Source organism: Talpa occidentalis, unplaced genomic scaffold, assembly GCF_014898055.3.
Source record: "Talpa occidentalis isolate TD23 unplaced genomic scaffold, MPIMG_talOcc4v2.1 talOcc4.8, whole genome shotgun sequence".
NCBI lineage: Eukaryota > Metazoa > Chordata > Mammalia > Eulipotyphla > Talpidae > Talpa > Talpa occidentalis.
In genome coordinates this window covers 92,263,040-92,282,427 of record NW_023605194.1, presented here as the reverse complement: position 1 = coordinate 92,282,427, position 19,388 = coordinate 92,263,040, and the positions used below count along the sequence as shown (strand labels likewise).

The 19,388-nt window shown below is 36.4% G+C and overlaps 1 protein-coding gene across 1 annotated transcript in view; it reads right to left on the bottom strand.

Moving 5' to 3' along the window:
• USH2A (usherin) overlaps nucleotides 1–19,388 on the bottom strand; it is a 635,462-nt gene that overhangs the window by 554,755 nt on the left and 61,319 nt on the right. Inside the window, 6 exon segments of the mRNA XM_037497740.2 lie at nucleotides 10,875–10,968; nucleotides 12,478–12,520; nucleotides 12,523–12,693; nucleotides 13,175–13,360; nucleotides 14,895–15,187; nucleotides 17,089–17,152. Of these exon segments, the coding sequence (XP_037353637.1) occupies nucleotides 10,875–10,968; nucleotides 12,478–12,520; nucleotides 12,523–12,693; nucleotides 13,175–13,360; nucleotides 14,895–15,187; nucleotides 17,089–17,152 (851 nt within the window).

Here is a 19,388-nt window from a genome sequence, read left to right as displayed (position 1 = left end):
AAGTTCTTTGTTTTTATTTCTTTTTTATCATACTGAACAAGCCTGTTATTTCCTGATTTTAAAGAGAATACTTTAATGGATTCACCATCTTGTATATGCTCTTTCCAGGAACACAGATATTCATCTTAATATTTATCTGGATGGGTGTTATCAACTGTGTTTATTCCAAATCTATTGAAATAATCTTAACAATTTCCCTTTCCTCATGAATTACATGAATTACATTAACACATTTATTAATATTAAATTTCCACTTGCATTCCTGGGAAAACTCCAATTTGACTATCACAGTTATAATATATTACTGTTTATATAAATAGGTAGATTTGGTTTCTTATATAAAGATATTTTAGGATTGTGTTTACAAGTAAGACTGAGCAATACATTTTATTTCTGGCGGTATCCTGATTTGATTTTCTTTTTGTGGCTTCCACATGTTAACTGACAAATTAAAGGACTGTTCCCTAAAACAAACCATTAACATACTATTACATATGTGCATTATATCTTCAGCTCATTTACTTAATCTTACCACCCCCCCCCCACTGCCTTCATCATCACTCCTAAGAAAGTGTAAACTCTTCAAGCACAGGAATAGTTGTGTTTTGATTACAGATGTAAACCTACTACTTGGCAAATGAATACTCAGTAACATTTTGGTGGATTAATAAAAGGGTCATGATTTTAGTTGTTTTTTTCTCTTTATTCATTTTTTATTAGTTTTCATAGTGTTTAAGTTTGATTGCATTCATTCACTTAGAACAGTTTACTTAATGTGTGTACTGTGTTGTGATTACAACTTTTATATAATTTGTTAAAACTACCTTTATCTTTTAGTGCATGATCAATGTTCATTAATTTTTCCATGTGATCTTGACAATAATGTGTATTTTCTCATTGTTGGATGCAGGAATCTATCAATTCAAGCTTCAAATTAGTTCAATCTTTAGTAATGATTTTCTTTTGTTTTTTGACTGCCTGTTTGATCAATGACTAAATGAGATGTATTAAAGTCTTCAACACTGACAGTAGATTTGTTAATTTCTCCTTCCTGTTCTATCAGATTTTGCCCTCTACTTCTGATTTACACAGTGAGGTTCTTAAAAGTTTAGACTTATATCTTTCATCCTTGTGTAATTAATCCCTATATTATATCCTCAATTAAACTTTTCACAAAAGTTTCATTTACCTAATATTAATGTACCTTAAAGGAGCTTTTTTAAATTTAGAACTTTGCATGCTTGCGTTTTAGGTACATCTCTCCCGGTCTCAGCACTATTGCCAAGCTAAGACATGCTAAAGACTGGGATGAAAGGAGAACAATGTACCTTTTTGTCCCATCTGTTTCCAAACCATAGTCAACCCTCACATGAGATGAAGAAAAGAAAGCCTTACAAAACCACTAGGCAAAGAACCATTACTGATACGAACCTAATTTCCTTTTGCGAAAATAACATAGGGTCATAAGACAAGGACTTGTCTTAAATTTTTAATGTTTTTTCATCATAGATTTTTGTACCAATTTGAACTCTTTAAAGTGCTACATTGAAATATTTCTTATCTTGATTACTAAGTCTTTTGATGCCTCCTAAAGTTCGTGCTGGGGCTCTCGCCTCTCAACACTTGAAATATTTCACTCATCTCATGCATGGTTTCTGAGAAGCCAGATGCAATTTTTATATTATGCTTCTATCTCTCAGTGCTTTTTCTTCTTTCTGTTTTTTTTTAAAGATCTATTTATTTATGCATATAAGAGCTGGGGTACAGGCCAGAGTGCAGGGGGTGAGAGGATTCACCAGAGACAGAGTGGGGAACAGAACAGGCAGACTGACTGAAATACACTGCTGAGGGGAGCAGCAGGCGAGACTGGAGAGGTCTGCTTTGCTATGTGGGTTGCTCCCTGGCCAACTGGGGATCAAACTCATGCTGCAGAGGCTGCAGATTGCTTCATAGTGCGGTGCTTAGCCCCTTGTGCCACCAGGGAGGACATCTTTCTGGTTTAAGAAGTTTTTCTTGATCTTTGATTTTTCTTGTTTGAGTAAGTTTATGTCTGGGTGTAGATTTTTGGATTGTTGTAGCTTGATCTGTGGTACCTGAGTTTCCTGGATTAGTGGCTTGGTGTCTGATGTGAATCTGAAAAATTCTCAGTAATTATTGCTTCAATTTTTTTTTTCTCTTTCTGGTATTCTCACTACATGTATGGTACATATTCTGCTATTGTCCTACTGTTGACTGTCCTGCTCCTTCTGCTCATTCAAGTGCTTTTCTCTCTGCTTTTCAGGTTGGGAAGTTGGTTTTGGTTCAGCACATCCTCAAGCTCTGAGAGTCTATCCTTAGTTATAGTTAGTACACCGACCAATCTATCAAAGGCTTTCTTCATTTCTGTTACAATGTCTTTGATATCCAGCATTTTTTATTTCTCTAGCAATTTTGTCTCCTGTCTACATCGGCCATCTGTTCTTCCATGCCATCTACTCTTCCCATTAGAAACCTTAACATATTAATCATTGTGGCTTTAAGTTCCCAATGTGGTGATTCAAAAACCCTTGCCATATCTCAGTTTAGCTCTGTCTATTCAAACTACATTTGTCTTTAAGCATGCAATTTAATGTTTTTTGAAAGTTGGACATGATGTACTGGGTAAAACTCCTCCAAATAGGCCTTTAGTGATGTGGTGGTGGAGTGTGGGTGGAGGGGAGGAGTAGTATATTTCTATGATTAGGTCCTGGTCTTAAGAAGTTGTGCACCTGTCACCTGAGCTCCTTCACCTGTAGGTGTGACAGGACAGTGAGAAGAGGCTAGAGTTTGGTATTTCCCTTGCCCTTAATTCTATTTCTAATGTCTATTTTAGTGTCATTTGCTATTTTTACATTCTGCCATATATAACACTATTAATGCAGTTTATAATATTAAATGTATTACCTTTTAAAGTATTATTTAACACAGATTACATATATATATGTACATACATACATACATATGCTAGTTTATTTACTCCCAACTCCACATATCAGGCCTTTTATCAGTGATAATTATATTTCTTCATGAAATACATTTCTTCATAAAATACATCCTTAAAAATCATTTTAGCAAGTCTCTACTGGTGGTAAAATTAATAAATTTTTGTTACAGATAATGCATTTTTCCCCCCCTTAAGTCTAGGTTTGTTGGTAGCTTTCTTTCCACTTCAAGGAAACTATTCCTTTTTTCCAGGCTGCCACTGTGACTTGATAAAGTCAATGTTATCACTTGTAATATTTCTTACAGATGTATATGAATTTGCAATTATATTCCCTGTCTGTAGTCTTTTCCACTTTGTCTACTTTCAGTTTCAACTCTTGGCCTTTGGTGATCATCAGATTTATTATAGTTTATCTACAGATGACTATTTTCTTAACCTGCTTAGAATTCAATAGAATGTCATCCCTCAACTTTGGAAAATTATTTATTCTTTTCTTTTAAAATATCACATTTTGTCATTTCGATATTTTTATTATATCTATCTGTTTCCCTATAAAGTTGACACTTCTAATCCCCAGTCTCTTAACCACTTTTTCATGGTTTTAACTTAAATTTTAAATGCAATTATGCACATATGTCGACCAAGGGAATAATTTGTGCAAGTGTTTGTCAAAGATTAATGATGTCAGATAGGAAATAGCATTCTTGACCTGTTTGACTCAATGAACATACATTTATTGTAGATGGAATAATATGAACTACCTAAATGATAGTTACATGAAAATAAATCAATTCATTAGTATTGCAAATATTAGATACTTAAGAAATCCATTCAGAGTAAAATCTCTCTGTGAGCAAACAAAGTATAAGTAGTGGCAAAGCTTGATGTGTAATAAAAATATGACATAAGTCAGTCATGATGACTCATACTTTGGACCTTAGTGCTCAAAGGAACACACTTTAAAATAACTGGAAATATTCATTTACAGCACAAGCATTATAGAGTGTGATGTTGGTACAATTCAAGCTATTGAATGCTAGGAAGACTTATAAAATGTTTTATATTGGCTCAGCTATTTAGAATACTAACAAAAATGCCTACTGATAGTTTGATTGTAGTTAATTCATAAAAAACATGATTAATGTTATAAAAAGCTCACAAATCAGAGACAAGGAATAAGAGAAGTATTCACAGTTACTAATAAATTGCTCTGTGAATGCTTGGCCACCCTTGCAGGTAATGATGTCACAAAATGATGAAAGAATAGTTAAGTAGCCAACAAAGTGCCAGTGCTTGGCAGAGGAAACAATCATTGCATCACTCTTGGCCGAGAGCCCCCCAAAAGTGAGTGTAGCTATTAAAAGAAAATGAAAACGCACAAGGATTCAACTCTAAACTGTGAGTTCCCCAAATTTTAACTCTCAGAACAACTAAGAAAAGTGCAAGATATAAAAGAGGAAAAGAATAGTAGTATTTATACTGTATCTATGTTGTCATGTTAGTTGACATACAGAAAATACACCCAATCTCCCAATTTCAAGGTTGTATTCTGAACTTATAGACAGAACACATTCTTCTTTTTTTTTTAACTTTTTATCTTTTTTATTTTATTTTATATATTTTTACATTATTTTTCATTTTTGCACAATGTATGCATTTTCATCATGGTTATAGTCCCCATACAATTCCCATCCCCCACCCCCCTTGTTTTGATCCTACTCCCTTCTTCCCTCCCTCCCATAGTGTGTCTCTGGTTTATAGCTGCTTGTTGATTTTGATTTTTACATGGAATATTACTCAGCAATCAAGAAAGATAAACTCACGCAATTTGCAGCAACATGGATGGAGCTGGAAGGGATCGTGCTCAGTGAAATAAGCCAGAAAAAAAAGAGAAAAATACTGGATGGTCCCACTCATAGCAGGAATTTAGAAAACCTAAATAAGGGACCAGGAAAAAGACTAATTTTAAACACATTCTTCTTGATAGTTATAATGGACTTCCTGAGCAGGTCAGCCAGAGGTATTTTACTTGCAATAAAGTTAATAGCATAGGAGTTAGTAAACGGTCTAAAAGAAAGCACTGGTGTATGTGTGTGTTGGGGGTAGGGGGGTGTTGAGATTCAGAAACCTATGTACCAAAAGAATTCATAATGAATAATTCTATGATATGAAATTTTAGAACAGGCAAAACTAATCTATATTGACACCAGTTACCTGGGCTTGAGATTTGAATGGAGGGATTGAGTGCAAAGGAACACAAGAAAATGTTTGGGGAGTGGGAGACATTCTATCTCTTAATTAGGCTGGTGACTACACAGGACATACACTTGCTAAAACTCATCAAACTATACATTTTTAAATGGATGTATTTTATTATATGCAAATAGTACTCCTGGAAGGATGCTAACATGTCAAATTGGGTGAAAGGTATGAGAAATAATATATAAGAAATACAGTCAGAGTAATATCTCTGTGAGCAATGCAAAAAAAAAAAATAGTTTTGTAATACAAAACACTAAATTGATGGGAAATTTGCACACCCATGTTCATTGCAGTTCTATTTACAATAGCCAGAAGTGGGAACATACTAAATGCCCCGAAACCGATGAGTGGATCAAGAAGACGTGTTGCCCACTACTCAACTATATTAAAAAAATATATATAGGGCCTCCCCTGGTGGTGCAGGCGGTAGAGCACCACGCTGTGAAGCTGTCTGCAGCCTCTGCAGTGCAGATTCAATCCTGGCCGGCCAGAGAGGGTCCCACATGGTGCGGCAGACCTCTCCTGCCTCGCCCACTGCTCCCCTTGGCAGTGTTATTTCATCAGTCTGCCTGTTCTGTTCCTTGCTCTGTCTCTGGTGAATCCTTTCATCCTCCCACGCATCTGGCTTATACCCTGGTTCTTGTATAAATAAATAAATCTTTAAAAAAATAAAAATAAAAAGTATATATAAGCTCTTGACTTTTGGAGCAACAGGGATAGAGATGGAGGGATTTATGCTAAGGAAAATAAGTCAGAAGGAGAAAGATAAACACCAGATGCTTTCTCTTAAAGTGGAATATAAAGAAATAAAAAAAAAGTCAGATAAAGCCAAATTTTAAAAGTAACCCTTGAAAACTTTAGAAAATAGTCAACCAGAAAGGGGGGAGATCAATGGACTATGGAGGCAGAATATGGGTGTTTTGGTGGTGGGTGCACTATGGCAATACTTCTGAAACAATCAGGGATGTAAACTAGCATTGCTCCAATAAATTTTTTTGAAAAGATAATTGTGTTATTTCTTACAGCTGTATATGAATTTACAATTATCACCAGATAAATTCATTTCAAAAAATCAAAAATACATGTCTAAGTGACCGATTATATATTATCCAAATAAAACTGAATTTATCAAATGACTCCTCCAACCTTTTGCTATGAAAGACTACCTGAAAGTTACTGAACAGTATGTACTCTTTGAGGATTTGTTTTGCCCTAGATGAATATGAAAATGAACCCACTGCTTCATTCATTAATGATTCACTGCTTCATTCAGTTCTGGGATAGAAATGTAACACATTTTCTGTAATCATTCTGTTAATGACATAAGGCCATTAGGATTGAGGCTACACATCATACATTAAAATCAAAGCTTTAACTTCACCAATATAATACCTAAATGAGCAGAGTTCTTCATGCAATAACACTGAAGAGAATCAGGAACCTCCCCGGGGTGATGTTTTAGATCTTTCAAGATGTAAGGGAATATTTAAGAAACCTAACTGTGGGTTTAAGTTCATCTCAGTGTCAGTTCAGTCTTTGGCAATAGACTTTCTTAAATTGTTTTGATTTATTGATTTTAAAATATAAATGAAGCTATGAAATAGACCATTGCAACTGCTATGCCTAGTCATGGATTAGTGCTCCTAGTGCAAGTTTCAAAATACTATATTTCTTGCTTTTTAGGGTTCATAGACTCTGAGTCTCTGAAAACCAGGTAGTTGCCCAGGTGAGGTCACCCAATATAAGGCAGGTTCATGATGATAATGGTGCTGTTAGGTGCTGCTCTGGAGGACCTGCTTCCCCAGTCAGCAGTTACTGTCATGGAAGACACCGTGTCGGGCTACTTTCTAACTCAGAGAAGTCAAATTTTTATTTTTTTAAGAGAAAAACCTTGTTGGAAATTAAATAAAAACTGTTCAAGCACCGTTCGCACCTGTGGACCACCTGTTTGTAACATCCAGTGTTTCCTCCAGAAATTCCCTAGAATGGCTACACATAGGAGAAGGCTTCTGACTTCACCACTCTACTTTGTTCCAATTTCATTCATTTTTCATTTCTGTTAAAAACACTTCCTCATAGGATTGACAATTGCCAAGAACTGGCATATTCTCAAGGATTACGTTTTCATCTGTTTGCCAAATGGCTGTAATATAATTCACAAAAGTCCTGTTTATTGAGCAATGTTATTAATGGTTAGCATAATACTGTGAAATTGAAGACATTCTTTTTGGATCATGTCCAGATCTTTAAAAAGATCGTTGGTTCCAACAGAAAATGAAAGGCTTATTTTAAAACGTATTATTTTAAAAAGTGGAACAACATTAAAAATATTTGGCTAAGTATACTTTCAAATTACTGAAAGACAACTTTTTCAGTTATTTTATATCTTAAAATGCATTCAATGATAACAAGAAGACAATGTCACGTTTACTTATGCATTCAGAGCATTTTTGGTATACTGTTAAAAATATCACAGGACTGAGAAATCATATACTTAAATATCTATTGACTTTTCTTCCTTTAGCAGCATTTGCCAAACTTTGCTAAGGGAATGTTATTTGATGATTTATTTGTGGCTAAATGCATTATTTGTTATTATTATTATTATGGCTAAATTATTACTTATGGCTAAATGAATTATCAAAATACATCAAGGAAGAAAATAATGAAAAAGTCAACTTCTAAAATTTTGTTTTCAAGAGGCACTTAATGTCTGAATTAGCAGCATTAAAATATATTCTCAATCTAAATTATAGTTAATTATTTCACTAGTTCATAATGCAACAGTCACCATCTGAGACCAAATCTGAAAATCCCAATTTGATTTCTGAAACCAATCATGAGACTTGATTCATTTAATGGCGCTATTTTTAAAGAGAAGCATGAAATCATCCCAGAATCAAAAAATATCAATCACTACATTGTGAGCAATTAGGGGAAGAGGAAGTAAAATGGGATGGGGCATCAGAGCAAGAGGGAGGTGGGGTGGGGGTGGAATGAGGGTAGAGGTGGGAACCCACTAGTGAAAATGAAGCAAGAGATGCCCAGGTGACAACACATCACACAGTAGTCTTAGCCACCCCTCATTTGCACACACCATACTGGCTACATCAAGGAGGCCTACTAAATTCATACCAAAGCAGTATTTCAATTGGGTGATTAGTGAGCTTGGGGAGAAGGGATGAGTTTAATGAAAGATATCACCAATTACCGGAAAAAAGTATTCATCTTAAAGGATCAAAAGGAGAGAACACTAAAATAATAGAATAAATGTCACTTTAACTTTCAAATCAAGAATATATCAAATTGCTAAAATTTTAAGCACACAGTTATGGTTGAATAAAGAGTGAATCAAGCAAGTTACTCCAATTAATTTCCTTTCTGTGACAACATGATAAGCCATACAATCAAACGTGTTAAAATCAATGCTTTTTAAAAAGATTTTCCTCATGATGTACTAATCAAATCAAATTCAAAGCCTCCAGATGTTAGAAATCAAAAATATATACATATAAAAGAGTCCTTCTTTCAAAGCAATTACCAACTAGTGATGAAGACTAAACTTATAAATACAAAGACCAGCAATTTAAAGCAATGACTTGGAGAACAAGTTCAAAGGCACATCTGAATTAGAACATGAAAGTTTCAGTTTGAGAAAGAAGGAAAGGAAAGGGGGCTGAAATCCAATCAAAGACTCAGTTGAAACTGAGGAGCAGAACTACATCTTAAATGTGCTACAGGAAACTGCCTTTCAGATAATGTTCTTGCCATTGAACTATATACACACTCATGCTGTAGTCAAAAATAAACTAAATCAGATTAAGAGCCTCAGAAGACAGAAAAGGGGTTGGCCAAAACCTTGACAGATGGTTTTTAAAAACAAGATATCCTATGAAACAAACCACAGACAGGCATGAAATGACTGATTAAATATGAGTACTGGGCAAAGTCTAGGAGGCAGAGGCGTTCACAAGTCACACAAGGGTGTATGAAAGGGGGCTGCTATTTCAAATATGGAGAAATATTAACATGTGATCCCATATTTATGTAAAAAGATGCAAAGGTAACCTTTCTGTTCACTGATACTGGATAATTGCTTTTTTTAGGATGATGACAATTATATAAGGTAATTCAATATACTTGCAACTCCAATTTTAGCAAATATGGTCAAAGTATTCTCTAAAACTATTATACAAATTGGCAGTCCCATCAATGATGTATAAAAGTTCATATTTTCACAAATCATGTTATCAGACTTTATAAAATTTTTACTAATTTGATAGATTAAAAACATTTTTACACTTTTCACTTTCCTGATTAAAACTGAGGCCAGGTAATCTTTCATGAGTTTATTGAATATTATCAAATCTTCCTTTGTAAATGACATGCTCATATAATCACTCCTTTTTATTAGCTTGCACTTTTCCTATTATGAGTATTTGTGTATTAAGCATTGTGACATAATAAGTAATACATACTTGGTTGCTGGTACACAGCTCCTAAAAACTGGCCATGTCCATGATCAGAGCTACAGTGGGCATCTTTTCTTATAATATTTGGTTCCTACCCCTGGCTCCTGAAATAGCTCCAGAGCAATAAAGGTAAATGGAACATCTTCTATCATTCAAAATAAATCAATTTTAACTATACACACATTTATGTTAATGGGGTGGTTTTTGGACAGACCCTAGGGATGGTGGGCTGCTTGCTGGGCCACCAACCACGTGATCAAAGGTTAGAACTTTCAGCCTCTCTCCTGGACCCCTTGGGAGGGGAAGAAGTGCCAGAACTGGCCAATGATTTAACCAGTTGTGCCTGTGTAATGAAGCTTCCACAAAATCTCTAGCCAAAGGGGATCAAGAGGGCTTCCATAAAGAAAGTGGAGATGCCAGGAGAGTGGCATGCCCAAGGAGGACACTGTAGCTTGATGATCCTTGCTCCTACCTTGCCCATTGCATCCCTTTCATCTGACTATTCTCGAGTTTACCTCTTTATAATGCATAGTAATCAAGTAAGCAAACCACTTCTTAAGTTCTGGAAGTCATTCTAGCAAATTATCAAATAGTATGGAGAGATCTTGAAAATGTTTGACTTGTAGTCAAACCTTACAAAAGTTGGGGATCACCTCGGGATCTACCGCTTGCAATTGGTATCTGATGTAGGTGCATTCTTGGGGGACTGAACCCTCAATCTGTGGGTTTTGCTAACTCTGGTTGGTGTCAATGTTGAATTGAATTGTAGGACCTCAAGTTTGTGTCCACAGAGAATTAGAGAAGTACTTGGTATGGAAAAACCTACATCTAGTCTACTCTCAGAAATGAGAGTCAGAGTAGCAGAGAAACTGTTTGCTTTCCAGAGAAATGTTAATTCGTCCTTGGTTGATAGGACACAAATACCTTTCAACAGCCCATCACAGATCATCACATGTTGGTTGTTCTTTCCTTCAGAGTTAATTTCTTCATTAAATTCCCAATGCAATTGATCATTTTTCTTTCTCTACAATTTTTTTTTCTGAACTAATGTATAAGGTTCATATTAATTTATTCCTATTTATAATCTGATGTTAGACCAAAATTAAGTTTACGGAATTTAGTCACCAACACTCGTCCTGTTTTTCTCAAGTTTTCCATACACAAAATAGAGAACTCACATGCAGGGCTCCTGTGAAGGCCTGCTGAGCACAGAGGCATCGATACAGCTGGCTGGTGGTGTCACAGATCTCGGCATGACTGTGGCACTGACATCTGTGAACATAAGCATCAGAAAACTGTTAAGGAACATCAACGCACCTGTGGATACACTTACAGCCTCTTGAGAAATTCACCGTGTAAACCCTTCAAGGATGATGAGTATGTTAATCAACACAAAAATCAGTTTCTCTTTAATTGTGTCGACACTCATGACAATTTTTAATTCATCCTTGAATACTGGAATGAGTGTCATCAACGTCTCAGTCAAATGGGATTGTGAAGGTGAGGTCATTTTCAAGCTGCCCTGAAGAGGGATAGGGGACTGCTTTCACCTCTATCTACCACGTGGCATATATGCCTGGGGAGGCATTTACTGAAACTAATCAAAAGACAGTGAAGATTACAAAGTTTGGGTTCAAATGCACAGTGAAGTTAACAAACTTCCATTTTGTTTCTTTTTATTATTAATAGAGGGTGAAGACCTTTTAAATTCTGTTATTTGTTAGTGTGGTAATGCTGGCTTAGGATATAGTTTCATACCTCTTCAGATGTGTTTGCACACCATGCCCATATATGTGAGTATTTAATAGAACTAGTCCTTCTTTATTATCTTATTTAACATATGGCACTAAGACAGTGGTATTCTGCTCTTTTTTAAAGGTGTACATTACTTACAAGGCAGATAATTCCAGCATGACCTGATTCTTAATAAGAGTCTAGATATGGGGGCCTCCTTGATGGCACAAGGGTTAAGATGCAACCTGTGAAGATATCCGCAACCACTGCAACACGAGTTCAATTCCCAGCCAGCCAGGGAACAACTCATATGGCACAGCAGACCTCTCCTGACTCACCCACTGCTCCCCTCAGCAGTATACTTTGGTCAATCTGCCTGTTCTGTTCCCCACTCTGTCTCTGGTGGATCCTCTCACCTCCCTTGCCTCTGGCCTGTACCCCACCTCTCATATGCATAAATAAATAACTCTTAAAAAAAAAGAGGCTAGATATGTACCATTCCCATAGTAGTGATCATGCTTACTTATAGTTCTCCAGCTACTCACATCTTAAAATATTGTGAACTGTGTTCTCGATTATGGTCAGATATTTATGAATTGTGTAGGGCAGATGAGATTTTCACTATAAAGGAAAGCAAGCATTCCCCATAAATTGTTGAATGTGAAGTCAGGAAGATCAATTCCTTTTTAGGCTACAGTTGTTAACTCCTAATCTTGCTCCTTCTCTTTATTTTGAGTATACTCAGTTATATTCCAGAGCAAACCAAACAAAACACTTAGTGAATTAATTATAAGTCAAATGCAGGGTATGATAATGCCTTGACCCCACAGCTTCTAGAAATTGATTCTCTAACAATGTGATATGACAGACAGGAAAAATTACAAATCTCTCCCTAAATACTCAGCATAGGAAACCATTTCCCTATTTGCAGTTTGGAATCTGTCATGCTCTATGTATTTTTAAATAAGTAACAATAACCTAAACCTTCTTAAAAATGAAATTTATAGTGAAAAGCACACAGAATCAAAACCTTGTAATGACCACTACCTCTCTGTGAAGGTGATTTTATCGAACGCATAGTACCTGTGCGACTGACAGGACTGTCAGTGGTACAGTATTGACCATGGAAATAAAGTCTTATTTGTGTGGCTTTCACAAACTTTTGAGGAGACAGGGTATTACAGAAGTCACTGTACCCAGGATGATGGCTCGGTCTGGGTGTTAGGATGCTGAATGTGATGTTACCATGGGAATAGGTAGTAACATTGTTGATGAAAGAAATTTCAAATCATGAAAAGTTTTTGATGGCTTTGATGAAATAGACATTACAAAGTCTGAGACATTGCTCCATGGTATTAATAATAGCTTGAATTCTTCATTCTAGGAAAACAAATGTATCCCATATATTTCATAGACAAAGAAGACAGGAGCATTACGGGGGGAAACGCACAAACATTTTCCTGAGGACATAAAAATTTAATTAATATCAGTAAAGTTTACAGCAATCTGAAAATCAGATCATAAAGCACGTATGAGAAAGTCAACGAGATATTCTTTATCTCCTCTGAGAATTTTAAACATAGTTCAAAACTCAGTTGAGAGAGGAGTCCTTAAAGGATCTACCTCAAGAAACGTGCTGGTGGAGGGGAGTTTCTACCAGCCAAGTGAGTGAGGTTATTACTAACTCATTAGTTTATTAAAATTAGCTCCTAAATTCCTTCCTCCAAAATGTGAAAATGTTCCTACTTGGAAAGCTGAAGACAGTTGACAGAATCAGGATTTTCCGAGTCTCCACTGTTTTTCATTCCCAAAGCACTGCAGTTCCTAGCAAAATACTGCCAAAGCTCCCAATCCAGGTTGTTCTCCTTCTTCCTCTGAATCCTTATTGCTGTTGGTTGTGGAGTAAAAAGCTGAATGATAATATAAAACATGTGAAAATGTATAAGTTAATTACTGTTATCAAAGTTTTAACTTTGATTCACCTGTAAAAGTCAAACCATGGATTCAAATGGAATGGTGTGGTTCCTCAAAATGATAATTATTATTTATTTTGGATGAGATTATTTACTAAACATCCAAAAATTGTATAAACATCCAAAAATTGTAAAGCAACACATTTGATAATTATTAATCTGTCCTTCTCACGGATTTTATAAATTTAACTGCAACTGATTGTTTGATGTTAACACATAAAAATGGACATTACTTCTATGAAATAACTGGGGATTTTTGATTTTTTCTAATAAAGGCAACATTGGTTTACAATGCTGTGTATGACGCAGAGGTATAGGATCACACTTCCACAGTATGTCACCACACCACCCTCAACCCCAAGGCAAACCATAATCCATTGGGCCCACTCCTTCCCTCTCTGGTCCTCTCAACTCTACAGTCAGACTTCTAGGGTTTGTTAGCAGTTTGGTTTTTGTCTGATCCTTTGTTTTGTTTCTCTATATTCTGTAAGTGAAACCATTAGATGTCTGTCTTTCTCCTTCTAACTTGTTTTGCTCACTATTACCCCCTCCATTGCATCCATTTTGACACAAATGGCAAAAACAAAGCCTATGTTTTAAGAGGTGAGCAGCACTCCCTTGTGCATATATATCACATCTTCCTAATTCATCCTCTGCCCTTGGCTTTTATGTTGTTTCCATAACTTTACTATTGTGCTGCAGTAACATAGGAGTGCACAGATCCCTTCATAGTGTTTTTGCCTTCTTACCAAGAAGTGGAACTGCTGGATCTTATGGTAGATCTCTTTTTAATATTTTCAGAAATCTCCTTGTTTCATAGGTTCTTAATATTTAATTAGAATAAGCACCTCAGTTTTCACTATTTTGGGTTATTTAATATATTTATATATATATTATATATCAGATTTTTATATATCATCATTTTGATACAAATATCTAAAAAATTAAGGCCTGAATATTTCCAATTATTTTTTTTTCAATATCGTACATCATATTGCACTATTTTAGTGAGGTAATATTCAATCACCTAGCTCAGTTTTCACCTTGTAAAAAGGTTGAATTGTTTCCCAAATAGATACATATATATGCAAGTATTAACTCTGGAATGTGTGAATGTGACCTTATTTGGACATAGTGTCTTTGCAGATGCAATAAAGTGAAGGATCACAGGATGGAGGTCATCCTGGATATAGAGGAGAATTGACACACACAGAAACAAAGAGGGCAGCCATGTAGAAACAGAGGGAGAGACTGGAGTGACGCTGCCCTCAACCAAGCAACACTAGAAGCCACCAGAACTTGGATGGAGGCAAAGAAGGATTCTCTCCCAGAGTCTTTGGAGGGAGAAGAGCCCTGGCAGTCTCTAAATTTCATAGATGTCATACTTCTGACATTCAGAACTCTAAGAGAATAAATTTCTGTTGCTTAAGCCATTAAATTTGTGTTGATTTGTTGCAGCAACCATAGAACACACCCCAATGTCTCAACTTACCTGATATTGTCCACTTTCCATATCTATTGAAATGGTCACTCCTGGATTAAGCTGGGTATTATTTCTGAACACACGTGAAACCCACGAAGTAGCAACATCGTTATTTACAAAAGAAAGAAGATAGGCTTCAAGATTCAGCCATGACACCCTGTCCCAAGCCATGTCTTCGGCATCATTAGGGCTGCAGAGCCACTGAGCCTGGGGATGGATCTGAGGGTGGCTGCCTGGGCTGCAGCAGTGTAGTTGGACATACAGCCTAGTCAGATCTCCAGAGAGCACTTCCAGAATCTCCCTGTGGGCATAAAGGGGAACACTGTCAGGCAAGGAGCTCAACAGTGACAGAATTTATAAGAGCTGTTACCAATGAACATCACTATTGTGCTCTTTTGACTTGTATCCATTTAGATTCGTGGATTAAGCACCGCTTAAGATCAAACTCTTTCCAGGCCAAATATACTCATGTCATGAAATGGCTATCAAAACCAGTTAATTCTCAAGTGCTTACTCTTTACATTAAAAGCACTCACAAGCCCTGGTCTGATAATTAAGCCATTTGTTCAAATATCAAAATTATCACAATAGTTTATGTGTGATTTGTAATTAGAGGAAAGGTAGCAATCTTGTAGGAGTCTAGGCTGATGGACCATTGAGAGGGAACAGGAATATATTGAAAAGAGTGAGCATTACATGTAGGCTCTCCAGTTCATCCATGGGAAAGAAATAAGAAAACAAGTATCATTTTATCTGCTGCTATTTTAGGCAAAGGGACCATAGCCAAGATCATGTGCCCATGATTCCCTGTGAGTCATCAGTATGGAGTCTGGCACCCTAAAATGTTTCAATGGCTTCAGAGCAGATGGCAGCTGCCAACAATCAAAGAAGATGCCAGTTCCAGACAGATATATTTAATTTCTTCTATTAAGGGCTAAATAACTGTTCTAGATCAGAACTGGGCATTCCTTTGTAGACATCCTTCCTCATAACACATTTCCAGACATTTCAGGATCCTAAACCTATAACCCAAGTCAAACGAGACAGACAAGACATCTCCTCTCCTACCCCAAAAGCAGCGGCTTCCCATTCTCTAAGGCAAGAGAACTCATGCCTTCTTAAATCTTGTCAACTTGCAGCTGATAGCAGGTTTTGATTGGGATGAGCCAATGACTTCAAAGTGACTGTCCAGTAAAGTTTTACTCCCCCCAATTTATGCAACATTCCTTTTTAGAATTTTTTTTTAAATGTGATTTAAAAGATAGTGAAAATAGTGGCGAAAAAGAACCCCTTCAAGGTTCCTTTCTTTAGGCATTGCTTGAGAATACAGACAATAGAAAATATGTTGCTATTGCCAATAGACACACCATGACAGCACCTCAAGGCCAGTGCTTCTCAAACATACAAGAGTTACTCTTGTTATATGGAAATGCACCACGGTCACCTACATCTCTCTTGAAGAAATAGGAATTTATTTTTCTTCTTTAATAGGAAAAAGTAAGATCAACTCATCCATTTGACAGTACACTATTATATCACATCAAAGTTTGGTAAAGCAACTTCAGAAGACATGTAAGGCAGAAATTTTCAGCATCTCTGAACAGAATGGAGGTCAACATGCTTTTAAGTACCCCTAGAAAGGATTTATCACCTATTCCTAAAATGACGACACAATTCATTAAAACTAATCCAAGTCTATGTGATTATTTGTTGATTAGAAACATCAAGACATAGAACAATACTTTAAATTACTCATTTCTCTTATCTTCCATTCTTCTTTGACATCCAAATAATCAATCATTTTAACTGTTCTACATTCACTAGTACTGGCCAGTTTTGGCAAATTCAACAAAGCAATTTTAAAAGGTAGGATTAACATTCTTCATATAGAATGTTAAACAAATCTATCTCAATTTTTATAGCACAGATTGAAAAACTTAACTTTCTTAACAAAAATCTTTTGTCAGAAAACTAATCAATTCCATATTATGTGGGGCTGCCTGGCAGAGTAAGTAGCACCAGCAAATACCAACCAGAGACTAAGCCAAAACAAATACTGTAAACATTAATTAGGTGACATTTGCCAAATCCTGAAAATTATTGTAATTTTCATGCTACTCTTATTTAAATGAATTCCTCATTTATGGTTAAGTGAATTCCTCATTTATACTTTGCGAGCTTTACAATACCACACCTGCTTACCTGTTTGTAAGTGCTACTTGGTAAAATCGAAAGTCTTGCATCCTTCCAACAAACTGCTCTAACCCTGCAAAATAACACAGATGTATACAAAATGAGAAATCTCAGCTTACAACACCAGGACTGAGAAATGGTCAAGTGAAATTCCTTTAATAGGAATTTGGCAATACCAATCAGAATTATCTCCATAGACACAGTAGAACTTAAACTGAATACTTTGACTACTTACTGATCTGATCTGATCTATATTTTGGTAATTCTACCTGAGTAACAATCATAATACTTATCTCCATAGACAGAGCAGCACTTAAAGTAAATACTTTGACTATTTACTGACTCAACTTGGTTGCTGGCTCCAGACATTCCCTCCCCAGCCCAATTTCTCCCCTGTATAACTATCATCCCATTGGCTCTGAACGTGAGTGTAATCTGCAATTGCATTTGCTGAGCATTCATGTGGCCAACAGGAGGATTTCCCACCCTCTCACCTACCGGTCTCCAAGCTTCGGAGTGTCAGTTTGGGTCCTCTCTAAACTCAGGTTAACAGTCCAGAAAACCTCCAATAAATGAAGATGAATTGAAAACTCCCTGCTTGTGAATTCTGAGTTATTCACAGTGTTAATGGCATCCTGGCTCAGTCTCAAAATGCCATCATTTTGTGAGATTCTTCTCAGACAAGCGAGGTGCAGAGCCCCACAGAGTGAGCTGACCTTCCAAGGAGTAGTACATGTCAACTGTAAACCAACCACACATTTAGTTGCTATGTTTAGCACATTTTTACCAGGGTTTACTAATGGATAAGCCCAAGAGAGTGGAGACAAAAAAAAAAAAAGCAAGAAAACATCCATTTCTCCATTTTTGTTATGTTCCCAATAATGAGAAAAACTTGATAAGATGGCAAAATTCTAGCTAGAATTTTTATGGTGGAGACACAAGAGGGGATGTGATCTAACATAGATCAACCCAATAATTCATCTTTAAAAAAATAAATTTAGAGCAATGTCCAATTCACCAAATGACCATTTCCCCAAATGTATTTTTCAACCATTCCATTTTAATTTCATCTTGATAATCGAGTTTTAAAGAATGTTTGATCTATCTTTGCTACAGTTCCTTGGTGGCACCTTGGAGGATATTAGGGCAGAGTGAGGATATGTCTGATGAATAAAAGATGCAGGGTAGAGTCAACACACCAAAAGCTTGACATGTTGATCTTAGAATCCAGAGGTGACTACTGAGCAAAGAAGGGTAAGATTTAGGGGCATAAAAAGAGTGCCTAGGTGTGTACACATGGGTATATGTATACTTATATTATCCTTATTTTTAAATTGACATTAAATATTATATTTAACTGGATAATGAAGAATATTTTACATGAGACTTGTTTTCAGATGATGTATGCAGGGTGCTCCTTCTCTGCACCCGAATCTCAGTCTCTCATGTGAAGACACCCTGACATCCCGAGTCCATGGGCGGCAGCCTCTGTGCCCCACCTGTTTTGATGTTCCAGGAGGAACATGGGTCTCTGCACTGCACTGCAAAGAGCTGGGCCTCCAGGCAGGCGCAAGCCAACTGACTTGATGTGGTGCTAGGAAGAAAATTCACATGCTAAAAAGCACTCTCTGATAACATTGTGGAAAGGTTTAGAAATTTTCAACCTCTTTTACACTTAAACTTTATAATTTGAAAATTATTGAAAGATGTATGAGATTGTGCTGCTTTGTTTGGTGAATTGGCCATCAAGGCGATTTGGTAAATCGACTCAGATCCATAATCTAGAGCTCAGCAAGGCAGGGAAGGGATAGAGAAGCCCATGCCTTCCTTGGAGGTTGGAGGCAAGGTGGGAAGAAGATGTGAATAGTTAAGTTGGTGTGAGCTGTGTGCTTTTGTTTGGGGAGTGGAGAACACAAACTAGCAAAATCACTCTCCATGATATGACTTTTCTTTCTGAAGTAAGAGGTCATGCTATTTGGCAGGGATGAAGGAAGCTGATCCACTTGCTGTTTATTTCTTCACCTTCATCCAGCCCATCCTCAGCCTTGCCCTTCTCCCTCATGCCCCTGCTCTATAGACTAAGTAACTATGGCCCCTCAATGCCAAGTTCTCTGAGCCCTGAGACTTTAAACGTGATTTGGGTCTACCTTGAATGCCCCTTCCCTATTCCAGTCCTTCATGTCTCAGCTTTGGTGTTTTTTTTTTTTTTTTATTTATAAAAATTCTTTAATATCTCTAAATATCCAGTGAGTATTCACAATTTCAACTGTTTCAGACATTTAATAGTTCTTTTTTTAAAATAATTTACA